Source organism: Pezoporus occidentalis, unplaced genomic scaffold (assembly GCF_034315485.1).
Source record: "Pezoporus occidentalis ecotype Australia unplaced genomic scaffold, CSIRO_AGI_Poc_V1 ctg92, whole genome shotgun sequence".
Classification (NCBI taxonomy): domain Eukaryota; kingdom Metazoa; phylum Chordata; class Aves; order Psittaciformes; family Psittacidae; genus Pezoporus; species Pezoporus occidentalis.
This window is the reverse complement of record NW_026916284.1, coordinates 2,855,818-2,878,320: the sequence shown is the minus strand read 5'-3', so window position 1 is coordinate 2,878,320 and position 22,503 is coordinate 2,855,818. Positions and strand designations below refer to the sequence as shown.

At 50.7% G+C, this 22,503-nt stretch overlaps 1 protein-coding gene across 3 annotated transcripts; it reads left to right on the top strand.

Moving 5' to 3' along the window:
- Positions 1 to 679: 679 nt before the first annotated feature.
- Positions 680 to 22,421, top strand: DENND2C (DENN domain containing 2C). Of its 3 annotated transcripts, none has more exons than XM_062605668.1 (19): positions 681 to 2,611; positions 6,122 to 7,116; positions 8,918 to 9,066; positions 9,616 to 9,728; positions 10,062 to 10,229; positions 12,728 to 12,824; positions 13,515 to 13,559; positions 14,743 to 14,924; positions 15,969 to 16,078; positions 16,519 to 16,588; positions 16,933 to 17,010; positions 17,831 to 17,971; positions 18,811 to 18,959; positions 19,343 to 19,520; positions 19,825 to 19,866; positions 20,743 to 20,848; positions 21,267 to 21,506; positions 21,811 to 21,897; positions 22,243 to 22,421. In XM_062605668.1, the coding sequence occupies exons 1-19, from the start codon at positions 2,588 to 2,590 to the stop codon at positions 22,272 to 22,274; spliced, it is 3,006 nt and encodes a 1,001-aa protein (XP_062461652.1). In that variant the 5' UTR covers positions 681 to 2,587; the 3' UTR covers positions 22,275 to 22,421. The 3 variants fall into 3 exon arrangements, with proteins under 3 accessions (XP_062461654.1, XP_062461652.1, XP_062461653.1); XM_062605669.1 differs by lacking the exon at positions 681 to 2,611 and adding an exon at positions 2,649 to 3,183; XM_062605670.1 differs by lacking the exons at positions 21,811 to 21,897; positions 22,243 to 22,421 and adding an exon at positions 20,425 to 20,441 and having other exon boundaries at positions 680 to 2,611; positions 21,267 to 21,420.
- The last annotated feature ends 82 nt before the right edge of the window (positions 22,422 to 22,503 follow it).

Sequence of the window (22,503 nt, the reverse complement as noted above, 5' to 3'; positions counted from 1 at the left end):
AGGGCCGGACCTGTGAGGGGACGGACCCGGGGCGGGGTCGGACCGGAGAGGGACGGGCCTGGGGCGGGGTTGAACCGGGCCGCGCAGTAAAGCCGGGTCTGTCAGCGGCGGTGTCAGTGCCCCCGTGCGGCGGCGGCGGCGGCGGCGGCGGCGGCGGCGGCGGCGGCGGCGGCGGCGGCGGCGGCGGCGGCGGCGGCGGCGGCGGCGGGCGGGGGTGGCGCTGAGGGACGGCTGCGAGAGCCAATGGGCGGGCGGCTCGGTGCGCGCCGGGAGCGCCCAGGCGGAGCGGAGCCGAGCCGGGGCCGGGCGGCGGCAGCGGGTGAGGCGGGGCGGGAACAGCGGCGGCCCCCGGGGGGCTCGGGGCGGGCGGCTCGGCCCGGCCCGGCTCGGGGGTTAGATCCGCCCCTGGGGCCAGGCTCGGGGCGGCCGGGCGGGACGTGCTGGCAGAGCCGGGCGGGCTCCGCGTGCTGCTGCTGGCAGCGGCCCGATCGCTGCCGGTTCCCGGGGCTGCCGGGACCGGGTAAGGAAGCACCGCGGCGGCTTTTGCCGCCCCTGAGCGAGAAGGGGAGCAGTGCTGCGGCCGGGGCTCGCCATCCCCGGCTCGGGAGCGCCGGTGCCGGGTCCCGCAGCTCCGCCCCGTGGGTCTCGCGGAGCAGTGACCGGAGCGTTCCCCCGCGGGCAGGGCAGGGAGCTGAGCGGAGGATGTGGGTGCCCCCTCAGCTGAGTCACCAGCCCCGTGTTCTACCGCGGCCCCTCGTCCTCTTCCGCACGGAGAGGACACGGGCGGGGGGGGAGTGTGGGAATGACATCGGTGTGCGCCCAGGGCTCCCAGCCAGGCGCTTTCCAGTGATGGGCACTAGCTGGGACACGGGAAGATCCCTCTGAACATCAGGAAACGCTTCTGCTGTGGGTGGCCCCGCTGGGGCAGCGGTTGGACGAGCTGAGCTCCAGAGGTCCCTGCCCACCTCAGCCGCGCTGTGATCCTCCGGAGTTTCGTTAAGGCAAATGATTTACTAGGAGGTTGTGATGGTTTAGGTAGCGCTCGGTACCTGTGCTTTGCTGCACTGAGGTATGCAGGCATGAGGTGTTGCAGAGGTCCTTTCTGGCAGGGCTGCCTGAGGGCACGGTGTGTAGGCTGCTATGCCGGACCTGCCTCTCTGCCTTTCCTGGTCACTGCGTAGATCCCTCTGTTCCAGTTACCATGGCTGAATGCAGCTTGTCACCTGGCTACCAGGGCTCTGATAAAGCCCTAGGAGTGGTGGGAGCTCTTTCTCCTGACAGCTGGGGCTTGCATCAGTCCTAATGATAGGAGCATAAAGAGTTGCAGTAAAACCAGCTCCTGGAGATGTGTATTTGGGCAATGGTGGTTGTGGTTTCTGCCGTCCCTGCCTGTCAGTTACAGAAAGGAGGGATGGGGAGTGAGTGGTGACCTTGCTGCATGAGAAGGGAGAGTGGGGCAGAGAAATGAGAACGTGCTGAACAAGCCAGTGTGCCCGCTGTCAGGCGAAGCGGGGATGCAGGGAGTTGGTCCAGTGGTGAGGGAAAGGCGTTGAGCAGGATGCCTGTGGTGGCCCTTGTAGCATAAAGGTGGTGGTGGCTTTATGGTGATGCCAGCCCTGAGGGAAGCCTGGAATCTCACCTCCTACAGCTGCACCAGGAAACAGCTCCAGGATGACTCCTGTTTGAGTTTAACTTTTCCTTTGTCACTACCTTGGGTCTCAGTTCTTGTGTGAGGCTGTGGCATTCCTGGGGCACAGAGCCAGCCCGTGGTGTAGTGTGAGTCAGTCCTGCTAACACGAAAGTTCAGATCCCGTGAGTCAGGTTAAAACCCATGACTTTAAAAATAGTACGTTGTGGGTTCTATCCGGGTGTCCTCTGCTGTAGCAGCCTTCAGGGCTTACATGCTTAAAGCAGTTTGGCTTTTAGCATGGGTAAAAGCTTTCAAGAAGTTGGATTTCATCACTTGAAAAACAGACTGGAAGTTGAGAGATCCATCTGTTTCTCAGTACAAAAGTCTTGGGACCCATGCAGAGGTCAGACTTAACCTTCTTTTGCCATGCGCTTAAGATTGACATCACATTTACTATGTCCAGGGGGCTGTGTGTCTGATGAGGTGGAGCTCTGTTTCTCAGCATGACAGGCAGAAGCTTTGAATGAGTTAATAGCTAGAGCTGCTCTGAATCGAGATGGAAATGACTAAGCACGCTGCATTCCTGAAGTGTTACTTATTTTGATATAAAATCTGCATGTTTGGTACTGCCCATGTCCTTCAGGCATCAGCATGGCAAGAGTTTGGTTCAGAAAAGCTTCAGGCTCCTCCCAGAGCTGAACAGAATGGGAGTAGCTGAAGACTCTAGAAGGGGTCTTTGCTGCTGTGCTGGCTGCCCCCTCATCCCTCCAGCGCTGAGCTGGCAGCTTCCCTAGGCTCCAGGAGACCAGAAACGATCTTTTATTTGGCTCCCAGCACAGGAGGCTTGGTGAGGAGGAGGTCTCCTGGGTGGTTTGGAGCGGCACGGCTCTCACAAACGGAGCGAGGGATTGCTTCAGGACTGCATGGGCTTGCCAAGGCAGTGATTTGCGTGCTCTCATGCCCGTGGTGCAGCAGGATAAGGTAAGGTGGTGTGTTCGTGCTTTGTTTAGCTGATCAGCTACTGGCATGAGGGTGGTAAGGGGGGTTGTGGGGTACCAGCAGCACCTGCAAGGAGCGGGCTTGACCTCAGCATCAGAGTATTTCATTCTTGGAGAGCAGTGGCAGCATTCTCTCCTGGAGTGTGTGGTTTCAGGAAATGGAATTGTCTCGAGACGCTGCATGGAAAATGCTTCGTGTGCTCTCTGGCTCTCAGAACTGGAAAAAAGAGTCAGGGCTATCTATCATGTGGTGTGAGTGTGCCTCATTCTGCTCGGGTTGAAGAGGTGGGAGCTGTGTTCAAACAGCATGGATCCAAGAGGCTCCCTTTCAGGAGAAACGTGTGATGCTTTGTCTGGAAATTACTGTATTTCTCTTCACCCCAAACCCCACTTTCAGTGAGATAATTCAGCATTCTCAACTACATCAAGCTGCTGGAACTGCTCATGCAGTAGAGATGATGCATTTGGCTTCTGTGGAAAGACTGTGAAGCATCCTGAAGCCACTGAAAGAATTTGGAAGTAGAGGTCAGGAGAGAAGCAGTCATGTTACATCTGGTTTGTTTGTGAAAGGAATGGGGTGTGTGGTCCCTGAGGTGCAAGTGCTGGCTTTTTCACCCGGGTGGTCTCTACCAGTTCTGTGTCCCTAAGCTGGGTTTTGGCTTATCTGAGGGTTATTTGCTTGGATCAGACCATCTCAGTCTGCTCTTTCCTCACCAAAGATCAGTCTCTACTCTTGCCCTGGCTCGTGTAATGAGCTTAGATTAAATGCCTAGTTCTTGATAGCAGCTTGCAAGCCTGGGCAGGTGAAGGGCTGCACTATTCTCCTCCTCGGATGGTTATTTCAGAAGACATGGTCCAGGGCTGTGGCTGGTGGAGCAGTGCTGAGCAGGAGAGGGGTGGTGCTTTAGGCTTCTGCTCTCTGCTCTGTGTTCAAGATGAGCCAGGAGCTGGGTGTTTCTAGTTGTATCTGGTGGTTCAAAGACCAGTGACATGCCTTGGAAAGACCTGAACAGCTTCTTAGGTGAGTGAACCGTATGGCTTCACCTTCTAAGTAGTACTGCTTCTCCAGGGAGTGCGTGGAGCTTCACTGGCTGGAGAAGTAATATTACTTGGTAGGTTTACAAAGGAGAGAAAATGAGCTCAGTGTGGATCCTGTTTCTGCATATGGGTCTGTGTAGTTCTGGATGGTAGTTGCGTGATTGCTTGAGCACTAGGTGAACTGCTTGAACTCTGGGTATTCATCAGTGAGCAGAACCAGAGGCAGCCCTGCAGAGTCTCACCAGTACCTGTATGCTGGCTGGGACTTGTTGGTTGTGCCTCATCATGGAGGCACTGAAGTAGGAGAGGTCAGGAGCACCAGGCTGACCTGGACCGTGGCTCTATATCGGAATGTGTCAGACTGTCTGAGGAAACTACAGCAAATGCACTTGTTATTGCACCGTTACCGTGTGAGTGGTTGGAGGGAGGATCTGGGGCAGGCTGGCAGCCAGCAAACCTGAGCTGCCAGGGCACAGGCAGCCCTGCATGCTCTGGGGAGGGACCCAACTAGAAAGAGGAGCAGGGCTGCTCCACCTGCTCTGCCTGAATGGCCTCATGGATGCTGCATGCAGATGTTTTGCCAGGCTGTTGTTCTGAACCCCAGGGTGTATTCAGAGAGGAAAGCTGCCAGCGCTGTTGAGAAGCAGGGGAGCCACGTGGACTTACAGTCAGCATGAAGCTTCACATGCTCCATCAATGCGTATGGTGGCCTTGAACTGCTTAATCCTGTGAATAAGCCCATTGCTCCACACTGCAAGGTCCTTTGTGGTCCTGTCCCTGTGTGAGTTGTCCCTGTGTGAGTTCCTCATCCAGTGGTCCCGTGTTTGAAGACATGGCAGGGAGTAAAAGCTCTGAAGCTGTACTGGCTAAAAGGAGGTTGTTTCACCCCTCTGCTAACCTGCTTTCCCCATCAGAGCTTTTGCTTCTTTGCTGGTTTATGCTTCAGGTCCTCAGGAGCAGCACTGAGAGTAAATGCAATGGTGTAGGAAAGGGGAAAGTTGCTTTCCTGTCTGCTAATCAGAGCTGTGCAGGCAGGCACTGAGGAAGGATGGCTCTGCTCTGGCTCAGGATGTGTTGGAAACAATGCCTATTTATAGGAGGGGCCCCTCGCTGCCTGGAGCAGCCTGGCTGGGCAGGAAGAGGGTCTCGCAGCAGGGCACAGGAGCTCTGCAGTACCCCAGGCCAGGGGTCTGGGACAGGGGTAGGTGGGGTTTGGATTTTGTGTGTTCTGTGTCATCCTTCAACTTGTTCTGCCCTGTCCCTGCCCCTCTGTGCTGGGGTCAGCAGGGGCCTGCCTGCAACTCGCTGCTGGCAGGAGTGCGGAGGGGATGCTGTGCCATGCTGGAGCTGGCACTGGGGCCATCTGCACAGTGGTGGCGTCACCTCACTTCTGCAGAGACAGGCTTGATGCTGGTCAGGAGTTCTGAGAATATGGGGGATCCCAGAGAGCTACAGAGAGAGCCAGAGGGCTCTGAGGCTGGGGACACCACGTGTCTGTACTAAAGTCGTGTTGAACCTGCAGGTGCTGGGTCTGTGTAGCCACCCAGGGTCTCCCTGGCAGTTTCACCCACCTCTTGTCCTGTACTACCTGGAGACTGTTTGCTCTATCCTCTGGATTACACCTTGGGGTAGTCTCAAAGAGCATAGCTCCTGTTTGTGCAGGCTTGGCTTGGGTAGACGTTAGAGTGTTTCTTTAGCATTCCTTCTCCTCTGCTGATCTAAACAGGGTTGTTTTCCTCTTGAGCGTGAGAACTCACCAATTTCTTCTGCATTTTGGTCTCTTGTATGCTTTTAAAACCTGCCCTGGCTGCAGACCACAGGCTGGGCAGCACTGCCCTCCAGTCCCTTTGATGGCAAATCTAGGTCAGGTGTTGACAAGCAAAACATCAGGCAGGTTTTTACTTGTGTTGTGATGCAGGAGCACGCTCCCAGGAGGAGGAACTTCTTCTCCAGTCATCACAACTGGCCTAGTCCTTCTGCATGAAGCAGCAGCAGTCCTGTTGCTGCTGACTCTCTGGAGAAGTAGATGGGGTTCCCTTTCTCTGGAGCTGATGCGGTACCTTGCTGTGTTGGGAGCTCTTGTAAAGACATCCTGCTGCAGCAGTCCAAGCAAGCAGCAGAGGGGCTGGCTGTGGGCCCTGCTGCAGACAGGCTGTGCTGCTGTGTTCCTCTGCTCTAAAATGCTTTCCTTGAGTTTGGACCCTTGGGATCCCTGGCTGGGTTTTGTTCCTGTTGTGGTGTTGCGTTTGGTTTTTTAAAGCCAGTGGGACCTCTCTTTCCTTTTGTTAGCCCTCCCTGAAGTGTACTACACAAACAGGCTTTGTGGGCAGCGTGCTCTGGAAACCAGTCTGGAACATGTGATTTGGGGAGGAACGTTCTTCAGCAACTGCCAGAGCAGCAGTGATGTGCATGGCTGGAGCTCAGCTGATGGCTCTGCTCTTCTCTTTCTCTGCAGGTTGTGCTGCCAGGCTGCCCTTGTGGAGCTGACACCCAGGGGCTCTTGGACACCAGTGGGTGCTTTGGAGCCTCATGCCAGCTTGATGTGTGTGGGGCACAGGTGGATGTGGACAAGGCTGGAGATGGGGTGTTTGTGAGCTCCTTGGCACTTGCCATGCACCCAACAGGGTCAGTGGACAACAGCTTCTCCCGCTCTGCTGTGCAGACCCTCTCCCGGAGCCACTGCCGTAATATCAAGCAGAAGATCTCCCAGTGGGAGGGGAGGACACGAGGGTGCTCCAGCAATGAGAAACAGCAGCTGAAAGACTTTGGAGTCAGGTATGATCCTAGCTGCGATGCTCTGCCCAGAGTGAAGCCAGATCATGCAGAGGAGGGCAGAAGGACTGGGTCCAAAGATCCAAAGAGCTTGGGCTTGGACTTCAGGGAAGATGCACGGGGCTGCTTGCAGACTGGTGGCTGTGGTGACCTCAAGCCCTGTGCATACAGCCCTATAGCTTCCCAAGCCAAGGAGAAAGGAGAGTTGCAAGCTGGCCTAGACCCAGAAGCAAGACTGCCCCCAGGGAACTTCTACACCTCGCAAGCTCTGTGGAGGAGAGTAGATCCCCATCTGCCTGGCAAAGCCCCACCAGTTCCCGTGGACCTTCAGAGGAAGCAAGGGAGCTGTTGCTCCACAGAAAGAGAACTTAAAGTCAAAGGAGCAGAATCTCTCTGCAGGGCAGAGAGGAGCTTGAAAAACATTTACCCTGAGGCTGAGGGGCAAGAGGAGGTCCCACCACCTCCTGCTGCTCTCCCACCACCTCCTGCTGCTGTCCCACCACCCAAGCCCCGCAGGACTTTCCGCTATCTAGCAGAAAAGGGTGCTGGAAGCTGTGATGATGCCAGTGCTACCAGGGAAGCTCCTGTACAAAAGCAGCATGGAGGAGACTCAGTGTCATCCTCCAACAACCCTGAGAAGAGAATAGCCAGCAGGAGGATCAGAGGGAGAACCCAGAGGTACAGCAATTCATCTCTCGTGTCTCCTTAAATGAGTTTCTAGATGGTTTCCAACATCTTGCTTGCCAAAGTGTCCTTGTACAAGTGCTAGTACCAGTGTTGTTGATGGAGAGAGGATATTTCTGGATGAAAGCATCCCCTTTCCAGCATTGCTTGTGCACTGCTTTTGCTGCTGATAATCACAGAATCATAGAATGCTTTGGGTTGGAAAGGACCTTAAGATCATCCAGTTCCAACCCCCTGCCATGGGCAGGGACACCTCACACTAGACCAAGGGTCTGTCCAACCTGGCCTTCAACACTGCCAGGGTTGGAGCATTTAGCACTTCTTTGGGTAACCTGTTCCACTGCCTGATAATCTTGCAAAGAAGGGTAAAAGCTCCAAACAGATGTCAGTCCCACACCCTAAGGTGTGTGACTCAACAGAGTTGAGTGACAATATGCTGGTCCCAAGGAGGGTGCTGCCTGCTTCTTGCTCTGAGCTTGTCCTTAGCTGCAGTTTATGGATTACAGAATAGCTTTCTCTTTTGTGCAGTGTGCCTGCTCAATGTTCCAGCTTTCCTATTGCAGTAGGTTTGGCTATTCTTTGCTTTTCCCCATCCAGAGGTCCCTGTTGCAGAGTAAAACACCTCTGAGCTGGCTTGCACTACTTCTGCTTACAGAGGAGCTGCCTAGGGCAGCTGTGGTAGAGGAGTGTGCACGTGATAGGTGGAGATGTGACTAGGACTCCTGAAACATCCTTTCGCCATGGCCAAGCATGCAGCAACAACCCAGATTTTATGATGATGGGCTAAATCCCTGCCACCTCCTTTGTGATCTCTGTGCCATGAGTTTGAAGTGGCGGCCAAGTGTATGAGAACTGAAGCTCACAAATGTGGTAACACCTTCACAGAAGTAGTAGGTGAGCTCCAGTAGAAAGCAGTGCCCTAATTCTGAGGATTGCAGCAAGTGCTTAGTCTGCAAAATGTGGTTTGGGTTCTTGCCTCTCTGGCAGGATGGGACTCATGGTACCTGCTTGGAGTGTGCTTGGCCATGGAGCCTCTAACCATGTTTAAGTTAGAAATCTCCCAGTGTGAGTAGGACTCACTTGGTGTGCTGGCTTTGGCTGGGATAGAGTTAATTTTCCTCATAATCGCCTGTGAGGTGCTATGTTTTGGATCTGTGGTGAAAATAGTGTTGCAAACACACCAGTGTTGTCGCTGTTGCTGAGCAGTCATCACACGGCCTCAAGGTGTTTTCTGCTTCTCTCACTGCCCCACCAGTGAGCAGGCTAGGCAAGAGGCTGGAAGGGGACACAGCCAGGACAGCTGATCCCAACTGAGTCAAGGGATATCCCACACCGTATGTTAAAAGCAATGAATATTTGGAGAAGAAGGAAGAAAGGGGGGACTTTTGGAATTACAGCTTTTGTCTTCCTGAGTCACCATTGTGTGTGATGGAGCGTTCCTGGAGATGGCTGAACCTGCTTGCTAAGGGGAAGTAGTGAATGAATCCCTTATTTTGCTTTGCTTGTGTGTGCAGCTTTGGCTTTACCTATTGAACTGTCTTTATCTTGACCCAAGCGTTGTCTCACTTTTACCCTTCTGTTTCTCTCCCCCATCCCACTGGGTGGGAGCAAGTGAGCAGCTGTGTGGAGCTGAGCTGCTGCCTGGGCTTAAGCCTCAGCATGTAGAAATCAGTCTAGAGTGAAGCATCCCTGTGTTTGGTGGCCCCAGGGAGACCATACTCTCTGTGGGCTGGAGACAGCAATTCACTAGTACATGCAGTTGCCTTTAGAAGAAGTTACACTGGTTTTCCTCTAGGAAATCTTTTGAGTTTGAGGACATCCAGGGCTTCCGCAACCGGATGGCAACCACCAGGTCCCACAGGCTTCAAGAAGAGACAAATGGCACTACAGGATCCAGGCTTGTCTACACACAGTCAGAAGACAACATCTATGAGGACATTATCTGTATGTGCCTGTGCTTCTGGGGGATGCACTCGCTTTATTTAAGGGTAGTAAATTTGTTGGGGAGGGAGGAATGAAGATGAGAATGCATTGAGGCCCTTTCCAGCTCTGCGACTTTTAAAGTCTTCCCCATCCGGGGTTCCTTGTTGATATTAGTAACTGCATGTGAACAGCCTGGTTTCAGGTGTCATGGAAGAGCTCTAGAATTGGCCTGTGCTAAACTGAGTTATAAGTTCTTCAAATGCTTTGCTTGAGTGCTGCACAGAGATCAGTGTGAACACTGTCAAAATCAGCTGCTTTGCAATAGAGCTACTTTCTCTGCAGTGGTAGAAGTGTTTTGTTTCGCTGAATCTATGCACAGTTTGCCAGGTTGATGGTAATGGGTTAGAAGGGTCTTTGTGTGGTAGGAACCTAACCCATCTTCAACCAAGTCTCTCTCAGGCCCTGTTAAAGCTTGGCAGGCAACTGCACCTGGTCTCTGCTTACATTCCTTGCAAGAGTGCAAGACTTGATCTCCTTTCCTAAATCCCCTAAAGCCCAATGCTTTTCCAGGTCCTGCAAAAGAGAACCCATATGAAGATATCGGAGCGCTGCCCTTACCCCTCTGGAAGGTCCCATCTGTCTGGAAGCTGCCACCCCCCCGGAGCACCAGGAGAGCTCCCAAGGTAGGATGAGGAGATTAAGTTGTCATGTCTTTACAGAGAGTCATCCTCACCAGGGCCTTGTTTGTGCTCTCTCCTGGCCCCACATTCCCATTGTTTTACCTTGCGTTTTATTGTTTGTTATTGATGTAAATGATAATGAGCAACCATGGCAATGGCAGTTGATTAAGCTGCTAAGGAGCAAAAGAATAGGAACAAGAGAGGGTTCATGAGATGCTTGAGTATGTGGGGTGGGATGGAGAGCTTTGTAGAGCAGGAGTTCATCATTTATAATCTGACTCCTTGGGCCAAAGGTTAATCCCATGCTTAACCATCTCTTCTGATGCTGTTTTCTAGCCTCCCCCAAAACCTCCCTTCCTCAGTCGCAAGACTCTTGAACCAAAGCCCTCCCAGTCAAGTTTCCAAGGGAAAATGGTGAAGGACACAACCCTGCCTGTCACACTGTCTGAGTGGAAGCTGTTCCGAGCAGTAGAGGCTGCTAGCAGGAGAAAGAACTTGCCCTGGGTGAGATTAAAGTGTGAAACCTTACCTCTTGCATGGAATTTCACAATCTTGCTGCTTTTGTGGCACCTTGTAAGTGCTTTGTAAGTGGTCATGGCAGGTGAATGCTGGTTGGCCCTGCTGTGTGTGTGGACAAGTGGTCCTGCTCAAACCATTTCCCCTCCAGGTAGCAAGGCAGGTATTTGGGGATCAGAAACCAGTGTCAGTTCTAGCTGGGGCAGTGCTGGGTTTGTTGGCCAACAGTCTGGAAATGGAGTAGTGGGTGCTCACCTGGCAATCAGTGCTGTGTGTGAATACGAGCTCTTCCTTGTGCTTTGTCATTTAAGCCTTGTTGCTACTGCTTCCATGAAGCGTGGTGATACTGGGTTTGTGTTGAATGTGGTGCAGGAATGCGAGAAAGCTCTCTGGGAGCTAAAGGGCCAGCTCTGTCCAATTGTATGTACATGTCTCCTGTTCCTGATGACTTCTCAGTCTGACCCTCATCTTCTTGCTCCAGGCACTGGGTTGTTAGTGGCTGACAGTGTGGGGCTGCTGTAGGGAGCTGGTTGGGCCCTTGGTTACTTGGCGTGTTGGCTTGGAGCTCCTGACTTGCCATCAGGACCATACCCTTGCAGATATCTCATAGTCTAAAGGTGAAGAGTGGCTTTTAGGGAGAAGCACATTTCACAAAGCCTTCCTACCCCTCTGCTGCCTCTTCCTGCTCCCTCCTACTTGTGTGCCATGTGCTTCTGAGGCTAGAGAAAGACTTTTAAGCCACTTTCACAATAGAGGACTCCACTGTAACTCTCATTTGATATGTGGAATCTTTCTAGCTAGCAGCATCAGTGACCAGCTCATGTGCCTCAGTGCTAAAGAACAGAATGTGCTGTAGAAGTTTGGCTGCAGGTACCACTGTAGTGCACTTTGTGCATAGGCCTCAAATTCCAGTTGTGGAAATGGTAACAACTTACTTTTGCCACAGAAAAATAATTGAACTTCTGCAGATCTTTATTTCTTGTGGAAATTGGGTGCATTTGCTCAAATTGCACAAGACCGAGAGGCAGAGCTGGAGAGCTGCACAGCACTGTTCAAACATGAAGTGCTTCAGATAACAAACAACTTCTGCCTGGTTTTGAATGAACTGTAGCCCTGGAAAATCAGGAAGAAGATGGCACTATCATAGCAATGCTGTGATGTAGAGAATCTTCCATTTGGAGGGGGAGCATACAACATTCTCCAACAGCAAACCTGTTCCAGAAATCTGGTAGCAATTTGCATGCAGGAAGCACACTTGACTCTTTTTGCTCACAAGGAATCGAGCCAAGATTGCTTGAGAGGTTGAGGAAAAGGTTGGAGTGTAAGAAGGAAAATAGTTATTTTTTCTTAAGAAACACACAAACACACCCAACGTCTCTCCCTGGTGACTCAGCTGCACAAAACCAGAGAACTCCCACAGAAATCCTTTAGGTAAGGCTGTACAGGAGGGGGAAGAAATCAGGTTATGAAGCAGGAGAGTAGCTTTCTGCTGTGGGCTCTTCTCCTCCTTGCAGCCTCCTCATGCTGGGACTGGCTAATGCAGAAAACGGGGAGGAATAGATCTGAAAAGGAGAAGAGCCTAAGCTTGGTTTGCTGAGCTGGGGATGAAGGATTGAGCTGAAAAACAGGTTCTCTTGCAGAAGATCTTTTTATGTAGCATTTGTGGTGACAAATGGCTGGGCCCCACCCTCCTACATTCAGTGGGAGCATTTAATGAATTCTTAACTTGAGACAAGAATGGACTTGACCTGCTCACTGCATTTCCTATAACTCTTCCTCTGACAGACAGAACCAGAGCCACCTACAGCATCTATACCTGGCAACTGAGGGGGGAACCCAGGGAGGCAGTGACAGGAGTAACAGAAAGCGTTAGGACTTTGGACCAGATATGTGGTGTCCCTATTCTGTCCCTCTGCCTTTCTTCACGATGCAAAACAAAGACGCGTAATCCTTCATTCCTGGAACAAGGACTGTGTTAGAGCAGCCTTGTTCTGCGCCTGATTTGTGCTTTGGAGAACTTTCTGTAGCTGTCTGACATCCAACTTCACTTGAAAAGCAAGCAAGCAACCAACCCTAAGCTACAATCAGAGTGCTCTGCTCTTTCTGGGCTTGGAAAGAATTGGGATGCTTGAGAGCATGAAGAGTTCAGAGTCCTTTGTAGCGGAGGGCTCAGAAGATATTCTTGCAAGTGCCTTTGTAGTTGGACTTTCTAATAAAAAATGGAGATCTGATGCCAGAATGCTTGTACAGTTTGGTGTCAGCTCTGAGTTGTGCTAACGGGAATCTCTCTCATAGCAGAAATTGTGTGTGGATTCATATTCACTGAGCTGTGCTAGAAGTACTCTAGCAAGCAGTCTGTCAGCCTGGTAGGACTTGGGCAGCCTTTCCAAGTGTTGTGGTGCTAGATGATTGCTGTTGGGCTGCAATCATCTGGGAGCCCTTTTCTGGACCTCCACATTAACCTCTGCTTCTGCTTTGGATTTCAGCTGGTACTAAAAATCCAGGAGGTCTTTGATTCTAAGCGTGGGAAGAAGAGGGTGAAGTTGCTCAGTGCTGCTGGGAGAGAAGCACCTCCAGTGAAAGGTACAGAGTCTCCAGCACCATAAACCTCTTGAGCAGCCCAGCTCCTGCACATGCTGGGGTACTGCTGGCAGGCCGGGCACCACCACCTCCAGCACGTCCTGCTGGGCTGACCCAACAGTGCTGGCCCATGTCTTGCAGCTGTAATTGCTGAGCTTTCAGCACTGCTCAGATCGGGAGCACTTGCTTAACCCAAGTTTAATACTGGCACAAGTGGCAGATTCACTGTGATCTGAGCCTGGGCTGCTGGTTAATAGTGCTGTTTCAAAAAGGCAGAACAAACCCCCAGGTTGCTTCACCTCTGACTACTCCACTCATCGCTTTTGTGCCTCTAAAGTGAGGTTCTTGTGTTTTTCTGATTTTTGTAGCCATGGTATGGTCTTTATTTGTAGTATATTCTATCCAGCAGCTCTGTTAACTTTTACTGTGGTATCAAATAGCCACTTGGTTTCTGTTCTTTGTCTATGTTCAGCCGACCTGCAGGTGGTTTACTAGAAACAGGGACGTGGCATCAGCTCTGCTGTAGCACATTGCCCAGTCCCGGCCATTCTGTGCTGCTGCTTTGAGCAGGATAGGTGGGCAGTCCTGAACGGTGCTGGTGTGTTGAGTATAAAGTTCTTTCTCTTGCCCAACTTTGGGTGTTGCCCATCTTCCTTCTGCATGGCTAATAAATGAAAACTCTGTGTGTTTCAGGTGAAACCAGTGGGAATGAAAGTGATACGGAAAATCAGCCAAAAAGTGAGTGAATCACAAGGGCTGGTCCCATCCCCATAGCACTACACACTTGGCTAAGGCTCTACTGGGATAAGCACACTGACTAGTCATTGCTTCTGTCCTGGCTTCTGCTAAGATAAAGAAAATATCTAAGAGGCAGCATGGCCAAGGCTGGGAGCTGTTGCTGTGGCAAATCAACCTCTATTTCTGCCCCTTCTCCTGAGGTTTAACACCATTAATCTACCAGTTGTCAGAATTGGATTAATTTCTGGGTTGGTAGAGGCACACTTAACTGTGTCTTGCAGGAGGTTGTCTCTGGATCACCTTTGCTGCTAGCACTTGAGGTTATTTTACCCTACTTCCTTCCTGTGGTTGTATTTTATGTGTATATTGTTGTGAAATGCCCTTTCCTCTGGGGAGAAATCCCTTGGCTATTTGTCTGGTTCCACAGTCCTGAGTTTGATCATAGGCCCAAGCTACAGACTCAAAATCCATACTTTCAGATGTTTCATTTGCTTGGAGGGGAGCATAGATGAGGCCTTAACTTGGAGTCAGTAGTGAAGTTCCACTGTTTTATGTTGAGAGTAATGTGAAGAGTCTCTGCAGAAATACAGTGACTGAGTCACTGCCTGATTTCAGAGTTGTCCACAATGTGTCACGGTGCCTGGGCCACAGGAATTTCTTACATCAGGGTGCTGTGCCTGTGCTTGTGAGTTGGTGCTGCCTGTCAGGACATCACAGCCTGGAGGTTCCTTGGCCAGGAAACTGGCTCTGACTCTCTTGATGCCCATGCTGCTTTAGTCCTGCCTGCCTGAGGCCTGGCAATTACTGAACTGGTGAATCTGGGCTTCCTCATCCTAAGCACAGCCTGTCACTCTGAGATGTGTGGAAACAGCAGAAGAATGCTAGCTATCAGCCAAGAGGGGTTGGAACTGGATGATCTTAAGGTCCTTTCCAACCCAAACCATTCTGTGATTCTAAGAGGAATTTGTAGAGCTGCTGCAAGGCCAGTGCTCCCCTGTCTGGAAGAGTTCTGTGCTTGAGGAGCTGATGCAGGAGTCCTAAGTCCCATAGAGTGCAGCAGTGGTAGACGAATACACCCATCTCCCTTCCCCCTTCTAAAGGTAGTGACAAGTCCTCTTCTGTGACCTATAGGTGCTTGGCAGTGGTAGCCACAGCCTGGTTTTGGGTTTGTTCCTTTCTTCAGGTCGACACAGGTGCCTGATGAGGTCAACCTCCAAGAGGAACCCACACTACCAGACTTTGGAGAGGGATCTGATAGAGCTTCAGGAGCAGCGGCTGTTTGAGCTGTTTGTGGTGGTGTCACTGCACAAGAAGGCATCTGAGATGACCTACACACCACAGATCATACAGCAGTTTCCCAGCAAGGTAGGAGCTGCATGGAAACCTGCCCACAAAACACACTCAGCAGCTCTTTGTTTCCTCTCATGGTGTGTATCCCTTCCTAAACTCTTCACTAGTAAAGCAGGCCACTGGTTTGGATACAGGTGTGCAATATGAAGCACTTTGCTCTTTTACAGACAAATTACAGTGTTCTGATGAGTTACTTTACATGGGACAGTCTGTCATGCTGGGATTGTGCAGGAAACATTGCCCAGGAATTGTGGAGGTGTTCTGATTTGTCTCCCTTGTAAAAATAGCCTTGTTTCCAAGTAATCGGCTTGTCACCCTCTTCTTTGGGCTGTGTGCCCAAGGACATCAATGCTTTTGTGCAGCTGTTACTCTGAAAATGCTGTGCTGTTTTCCAGACTGCTCCTTCATGCTGTCACAGCTTGGGACACTGGAATAACCTGGATGCACTGACTGAGGGTGCAGGGTCTATAATCAACTTTGTGCAATAAACTTTCAACTTCTCAGGGCCATTTCCTACTTAAATATGATCTCTCTTACTTAAAACCCTTACTTTTGCTCCTTCTGGGCAGTTTTGAGTATGGAAAGTTGTCCTGTAGTCATTGAGGGGTTTGACTTGAGCCCTCTCATGGTAAGTGGGACATAGGATTCAGATCTGTTTTCAGATAGGATTCAGAGCTGTTTTCACAGCTGAGTGATCTGCACATCACAAGTTTCAGATCTCCTAGGACTAGAACTGAGGCAAGCTGACACAGCCATCATTTGGGGGGATCAGTTCTAGCTTTATTCCCCAGTAAACTTGGCCGTGCATGTAAATCCTTACTCACTTTTACCAAGACTTCTTACCAGGTGGGTAATTTTACAAAGGTCCAATCAGCAGGAAAGACCCAAGAGGGAACTGGAAATCTGTTACAGGCAGAATGTGTTCTCCTATACTTGGGCATTAGCCATCTGGTGGTTCAGCATTGGGAAGTGTCAGGAATATGCTGTCTCCCACTGTTTTAAATGCTGAAGCTGTGTACCACACTTAAGTGACTTCAAAAGCATGTGTAACTCCTCCAGACTGAACATCCCTTCAGACAGTCAAAGGATACTGAAGAGAGGCTAAAGGTCATTCCCAAGTTCTGCTTTCCAGATCCCAAAGACTGGTTTCCTGCATCAGACCTTAAAAGGTAAAGACTTGGTTTTGAATACTCATGCCTGAAACAGTCAATGCTGAAAGCTTAGGTAGGTGCCAGTGTGCTGGACCAGAGGAACTGCAGAGCAAGTTAAAATGAGAAAGGCTGTATCCCTGATGCTGGTGGCAGGGGAAATGCTGTTTCTGCCTGAGCCCCTTCTTTCCTGCAAGAAGGAAGTTTGTAATGTCTGTTCAAGACCAAGTGCTTCTGCTGTTCCTTGGCAGAACAGAGAAGCAGCTGGGAAGGAAGAGAGCTGTAGTAGTTCAATGGGAGTCCATGGGCTGCAGGTTTCTACACTGAATAGAGATCAAAGTAGCTTGCTAACCACAGCAAGGGGTCTTCATGACAGAAAGAAAATGGCTTGTAGTCTGTGAGCTTTGTCAGTCTCTGACCTGGCTGGTGAATTCAACCCTCACTGTTCTTTGGTTCCCCAGTGAAACATTTTCTTTCGTGTTGACGGGGGAGGATGGCAGCCGCTGGTTTGGGTACTGCAGGAAGCTCCTGGTAAGCATCTGTGTGTTGGGTTGAGGGTAAAGAATGCATTGATAAATGCACAGTTAAGTGCATGATGTGACTCAGCAGTCATTTCCCATGTGAGTTACGTAGTGCCTGTGCTGCTGATGTTACCAGCCCTTTGAATGAGTAAAGGAGAGAGCACGATGATGCCCCTGTAGAGTGAAATGAGCTCTGGGCTTGAAAGACAGCTCCTGGAACTCAACATTCCTCAGGAATCCTAAGTCCGAAGTGTAAAGGGAACTCCAGCAGAAGGAATTGTGTGAATCAGCTGCAGTGTAGGTGCTAGGTGCCTTATTGCATCCCTGTTCTCACCTGTTCCTGTTGTCTTTCAGCCAGAAGGGAAAGGGAAGCGCCTTCCTGAGGTGTACTGCATTGTTAGCCGCCTGGGCTGCTTCAACCTCTTCTCCAAGGTGAAGTGGGGGGAACCTGTTACTTATTGGACTTGAGTCTCTGACAACCTGCAAGCTCCAGAAAGTAACTGCGTGCTTCTCTCCGGTCTAGAACTGCTTAGTGATTGTGGTGCTTCCTCACTGCCTTTGCTTTGACGGCAGATAAAATGATGCTAGTGCTGAGACTTGTCAGCTGATACACAGATAACTATTCCTTCATCCAAATTACTGTCAGGAAGTGGCTCCTCATCAGCCTGATAAGACTGATGGTGCCCCTTCATCCTCTTCTTCCATGACTTGGAAATGGAAAATCAGTTGGGGGGTGGGGGGGTGGGAATCTCAGCTTGTTTTTCCTGTCGCTATGAGGAGAGTAGATAAAGAGGTAGAGCCTGGGGATGACCACTGCAGGAGAAGAGCTGCTGTTGCAGAAGAACAGCAGGAGGCAAACTTACGATAAGGAAAAAAGCTCATTTCTAATCTTTGGAGCACAGAGTTTCTAGAAGAGTGTTTTAGAAAGATTACTGGGGAGGAGGTTGGGGTGTTGCTCTTCTTAGTCCTCTGACTACTCGTGATAATTCAATTACCATGTACAAGACATTTTCTTACAGTGGCAAGAGACTGGATTTGAGAATGGAAAGTTGTACTCATAGGTATCTATTCCCATTTGATTGCTCAGACTTTTGAGGGGAGCTTTCAGGGATCCCAAGCGAGGGAGGAAAGGGCTGTGAGTCTGTTTTGGAGCCTTCACATGTAGCTATGGCATGGGATACTGTAACAGAGGCTGGTATCTCCTCTGGCCTCAGCAAGCCATTAGACCAATGTCTAATGTATTCTCTTGCAGATTTTAGATGAAGTGGAGAAGAGGCGAGAGATGTCCCCAGCCCTGGTGCACCCATTCATGCACAGTGTCATGGAGGCGCCTTTCCCTGCTCCTGGACGCACAATTACTGTGAGGAGTTTCCTGCCAGGAGCAGGAAATGAGGTAATGGAAACCAGGAGCAGCTTTGCTGTGCTGGAGCACAGCGGCACTTTGTGAACTGACCTGTGGAGAGATGCTGCCTGCAAAAAATCAGTCTGATAATCATAGAATCATGGAATGGTTTGGGTTGGAAAGGACCTCAAGATCATCTGGTTCCAACTCCCTACCATGGGCAGGGACGCCTCACACTAGACCTGTCCAGCCTGGCCTTGAACACTGCCACGGATGGACATTTACCATGTCTCTGCGGGACCCATTCCAGTGCCTCACCACCCTCACAGGGAAGAACTTCTGTATCTTCAAGCTGAACTTCCCCTGTTTCAGTCTGAGCCCATCACCCCTTGTCCTGTCACTACAGTCCCTGATGAAGAGTCCCTCTCCAGCATCCTTGTAGCCCCCTTCAGACACTGGAAGCTGCTGTGAGGTCTCCACGCAGCTTCTCTTCTCCAGGCTGGACACCCCAATGTTCTCAGCCTGTCTTCATACAGGAGCTGCTCCAGCCCCTGAGCATCCTCGTGGCCTCTTCTGGACTTGCTCCAACAGCTCCATGTCCTTCTGTTGGGGACACCAGCACTGCACACAGTGCTGCAAGTGGGGATAATGTCTTTAAGTCCAAAGAGGGGCTGCCACAGAAACCCTGTTGAATCATCTACTGTAGAAGTGATTCCCTGCTTTTTAAGGCAAATCTGTCTGGGAGTCCTCTGGGCAGTTGGACTGTCCAGGCCACGGGGTACCACTTGCAGGGAGCCCCCATTCCATGTTCTAGCCAGGCTTCCCCTCCCCTGGCCTTGCTCTGTGATGGCTTTTCTCCTCCAGTGCTCTGCATCTCTGATTGCCCGTAGGTGCTGGAGCTCTGCCGCCCACTGGATTCCCGACTGGAACATGTTGACTTCGAGTGCCTCTTCAGGTGTCTCAGTGTGACTCACACAATTCGGGTCTTTGCCTCTCTCCTGCTGGAAAGGAGGGTGATCTTTGTCGCTGACAACTTAAGGTAAAAGTGGAGTCTGCATAACTGCTTCTGAGGGACACTGTTTTCTTCTGCACTGGGGCTGTTTTCATGTGCAAGCTTGTCTGACTTGTAAATAGTGACATTTACAAGCTTTTGCAGAATTTTCACACAACACGTGCATGCTTGGAATTTGGAGTATACTATTTACCCAAGACAGGAGATAAAGGAATGTTTCCTTTACCTCTTTAGTCTGGGTTGATGCTATTCCTGGCCCCTCAGAATTGCCTTTAAAAGTGGATGCATGGGGCTTGTGCTGATGTGTAAATGTGTGAGTTATGTTCCCCTGAGCATTTCTAACCTGTGTCTGCAGCCTGGTACTGAAGGAGAAGTTGACAATCAACTCTGTGCTTCTCTTACCTTTCTAGCGTTCTGTCTAAATGTGGCCATGCTGCAGTTGCAACGCTTTATCCTTTCACTTGGCAACACACCTACATACCAGTCCTGCCAACTTCTATGATTGATATTGTGTGCTCTCCGACCCCATTCCTAATTGGCATTCTCTCCTGCTCATTACCACAGCTCCAGGACCTGCCCATAGAAGAGGTGAGAATTGGGTGAAGCGCAGTATAGGGCTAGTGGCAGTGGTATGAGCTGACCTCTGGAATCGTTTCTGTGGGTTCTGTCTTAATATAAACTCTCAAACTTTGCTGAGGTTGGTGAACTTGCCAGGTACATGTCAGGGTGTCCCACTGGTATCAAGGATCAATACTATTCACTGTCCTTATGGACAGGCTGCAGTTTGTGTTGGGTGTGTGACATCCTCTAGCACTCAGAAAGAAAAGTTTTTTTTCTGTACAGCAGCATACCTGGTTATAAGAGTCTGTGTGTTTTGTACATCCTTCCCTAGGTGCTGATCGTTGATCTTTGTGCTGACAAGTTCTTGCAAGAGGTGAGTGAAATAACAGGAGCAGTCACTCAGTGTTACATGCCAGGAAAAGGCACCAGTGAAAGAAAATGAGAACAAGACCTCAGCAAAAGCTGGTATTCATATGGCAGCTCCAGTGGCTGAAGAAGTATCTTGCATTCCTTTCTGACCAACAGAGAAGGGGACAGGCTTACAAGTTCTTGTTGTAAGACTGAAGTTGCATGAGGTGCAGAACTCTGTGAAGCCGAAGATGCTGCTTATCTGAGCCTGATTTGAACAGGGATGAGTGGGTTCCTTATGTGAAGTGGACCACTAAGGCTCTTTGCTGCTTTCTGTCTGGCTGTGTACATGTTGTCCTCTCTCATCTATCTGGGGTGGGTTTCCTTTGGTTGCTTGATTTTTCTGCCCAGGGTGATAGTTGAGGAGACAGATCATCATCACAATTCACTTGCGGTTCTCTGCTGAACTTCACCTCATGTGCTTCTGCATCACAAGTTGCTGTAAATGTATGGGAGTGTTACTAGTTCAGGAGGATATTTGCATCTCCTTTTCCTTGCCTTACTGTTCTCTTTTGCATTGCAGCCTGCAACTGGAGAAAGGTATTAAAGGATTTGGGTTATTTTCTGTTGGTTTTGGGTGTTTTATCACTGATAGTGTAAGCGTGAGTCTGTGTCATGGATATAGCACACATTGTTGTGTGTGTGACTCCAACAGGAGGATCTAGTGGGAGGGTGCTGAGCAAATGGTTTTCGTTTCTGTGGCTGCAAGACAAATGAGTGTTCTCTGCCAAGACAAACCATATCACAGAGTAACTTCCCTCAAGCTGTTTTAGCCATGTTATGAGTATTTCTCATCAGTTCACCATGAGAAGGTTCTCAAAATGGCGTTTTTTCTCTTTAGGTATCAGATGAAGATGAGATCCTGCCCCATAAACTCCAGGCTGCTCTTGTCCAAGTCTTGGAAGAACGAAGTGAAATCTTGTCTCATCAGCAGAGTGACACACAAGGTACTTGTGCGGACAAGTGTTTTCACATTAGCAAATCTCCACAGCTCTGATGGGAAAATGAGTGAGAGGAAATACGCAGTTTAGAAAGGTATTTTCCTGTGACCCATCAGTGTGTGCTTGAGCCCAGAACCCCCCCATGTGCTGGGCTACACCCCCAGAGCGTGAGCAGCAGCTCAGAGAGGGGATTCTCCCCCTCTGCTGCACTCTGGGGAGACGCCTCCTGCAGGCCTGATCCAGCTCTGGGGCAACAGCACCAGAGGGACGTGGAACCTGAGCTGGGCCTTCCTTGGTATCAAACACGCATCTGGGATTTCATGTCTGAGACAGCCTAAAAAGTAACTGCTGCTCCTCTTGCAGGAGAGGAAGGACCAAAGTGATGAATGCGCAGTGAAAAGTCCCTCTGTTGTCCTCCTCACAGGTGACGTGCCCCTGAACTCCCTGGTCTCTGAGGCTTTTGTGCAGTTCTTTGTGGAGATCGTTGGACACTATTCCCTGCACATGAACGTCACAGAGAGAGGGGAGCGCGTGTTCCAGCGGGAGCTGTTCCGCAAGTCTCACGTCTCGCGCAACGTGCGGCACTTCCTTCACTTCTTCATGGAAACACAGATGTTTGCAGGCTTCATCCAGGACCGAGAGCTGAGAAAGAACCCGGTCAAAGGTGAGGCTGGATCTTGCTTTCTGGTTTTGATTCACTTTCAGAGTATCATGTCAGGTGACTTTAACTCTTAGGACACCTTTTGTCCTGGTGAGTTATTCCATTGGCATTTTGGTGCCAGTGGTAGCCCTGGCCCTTCTAATCAAGGGCTGAAGCAAAGGATTTTTACATCTCTCCTCTCTCATCCTGTAGCCTACATCATACCCATGATTTCCTTTTTGTAACCTCCTTGTTGATGAGACAAGCTGTCACATGCTAAAAGATGGAATAGCTCTGTTTTTATTGTTTCTTTTTTTTTCTCTTTTAGGCCTGTTTGAGGTCCGTGCTTTGGAGTATTTGGAGAGTATTCCAGGGACTGAACCGACTGGAATGAACAAAATCCTTCGCAGTCTCGGTAAAGGGACACCCTTGCTTTTTGTCCATTTGTATTTGTTTAAATGAACCATAGAATCCCAGACTGGTTTGGGCCGGAAAGGACCTTAAGATCATCCACTTCCAACCCCCCTGCCAGGGGCAGGGATGCCTCACCCTAGGCCATGTTGATCAAGGCTCTGTTTACCAATTCTTTGGGTAACCTGTGCCAGCGTCTCACCATCCTCATACCCAAGACTTTTGCTATTGACCAAATAACTGCATGGGAAAGAGAGCAGAGCCTCTTTGTTGCTGTGTGCGCCCCTGTGTTGTTTTTAGTTGCCCCTTCAGCGGTGCTGAGGCCTTTGTGTCTCTTTCTTCTCCACAGGCACTAAAATGAAGTTTCTCCAGAAGAGATGAGTGGGCGCTGCTGCTGCTGCTGCGGGCCAGCGGCGGGCCGCGGGTGCCGCCTGCCCTGCGGCCGGAGCCGGCCTCCTCTGTGGCTGCAGGCGGGCTGGGGCCGGGTGCGGCTCCTGACTTATTAAACCGTCAATTCAGCGTTACCGACCCAGCCCGAGCCTCAACCTGCTCCTGCCGCGCTGCGATGGGGCGGGACTAGGACCGGGAGGGGCGGGGTCTCGGGGCGGAG

Excerpts from the sequence above, each read along its gene's own strand:
- DENND2C (XM_062605668.1), top strand. The coding sequence starts at position 2,588 with ATGCCCGTGGTGCAGCAGGATAAG. Across the intron at positions 9,067-9,615 it reads CATCTATGAGGACATTATCT|GTCCTGCAAAAGAGAACCCA; the intron begins GTATGTGCCTGT and ends ATGCTTTTCCAG. Across the intron at positions 16,079-16,518 it reads CCTGCATCAGACCTTAAAAG|TGAAACATTTTCTTTCGTGT; the intron begins GTAAAGACTTGG and ends TTGGTTCCCCAG.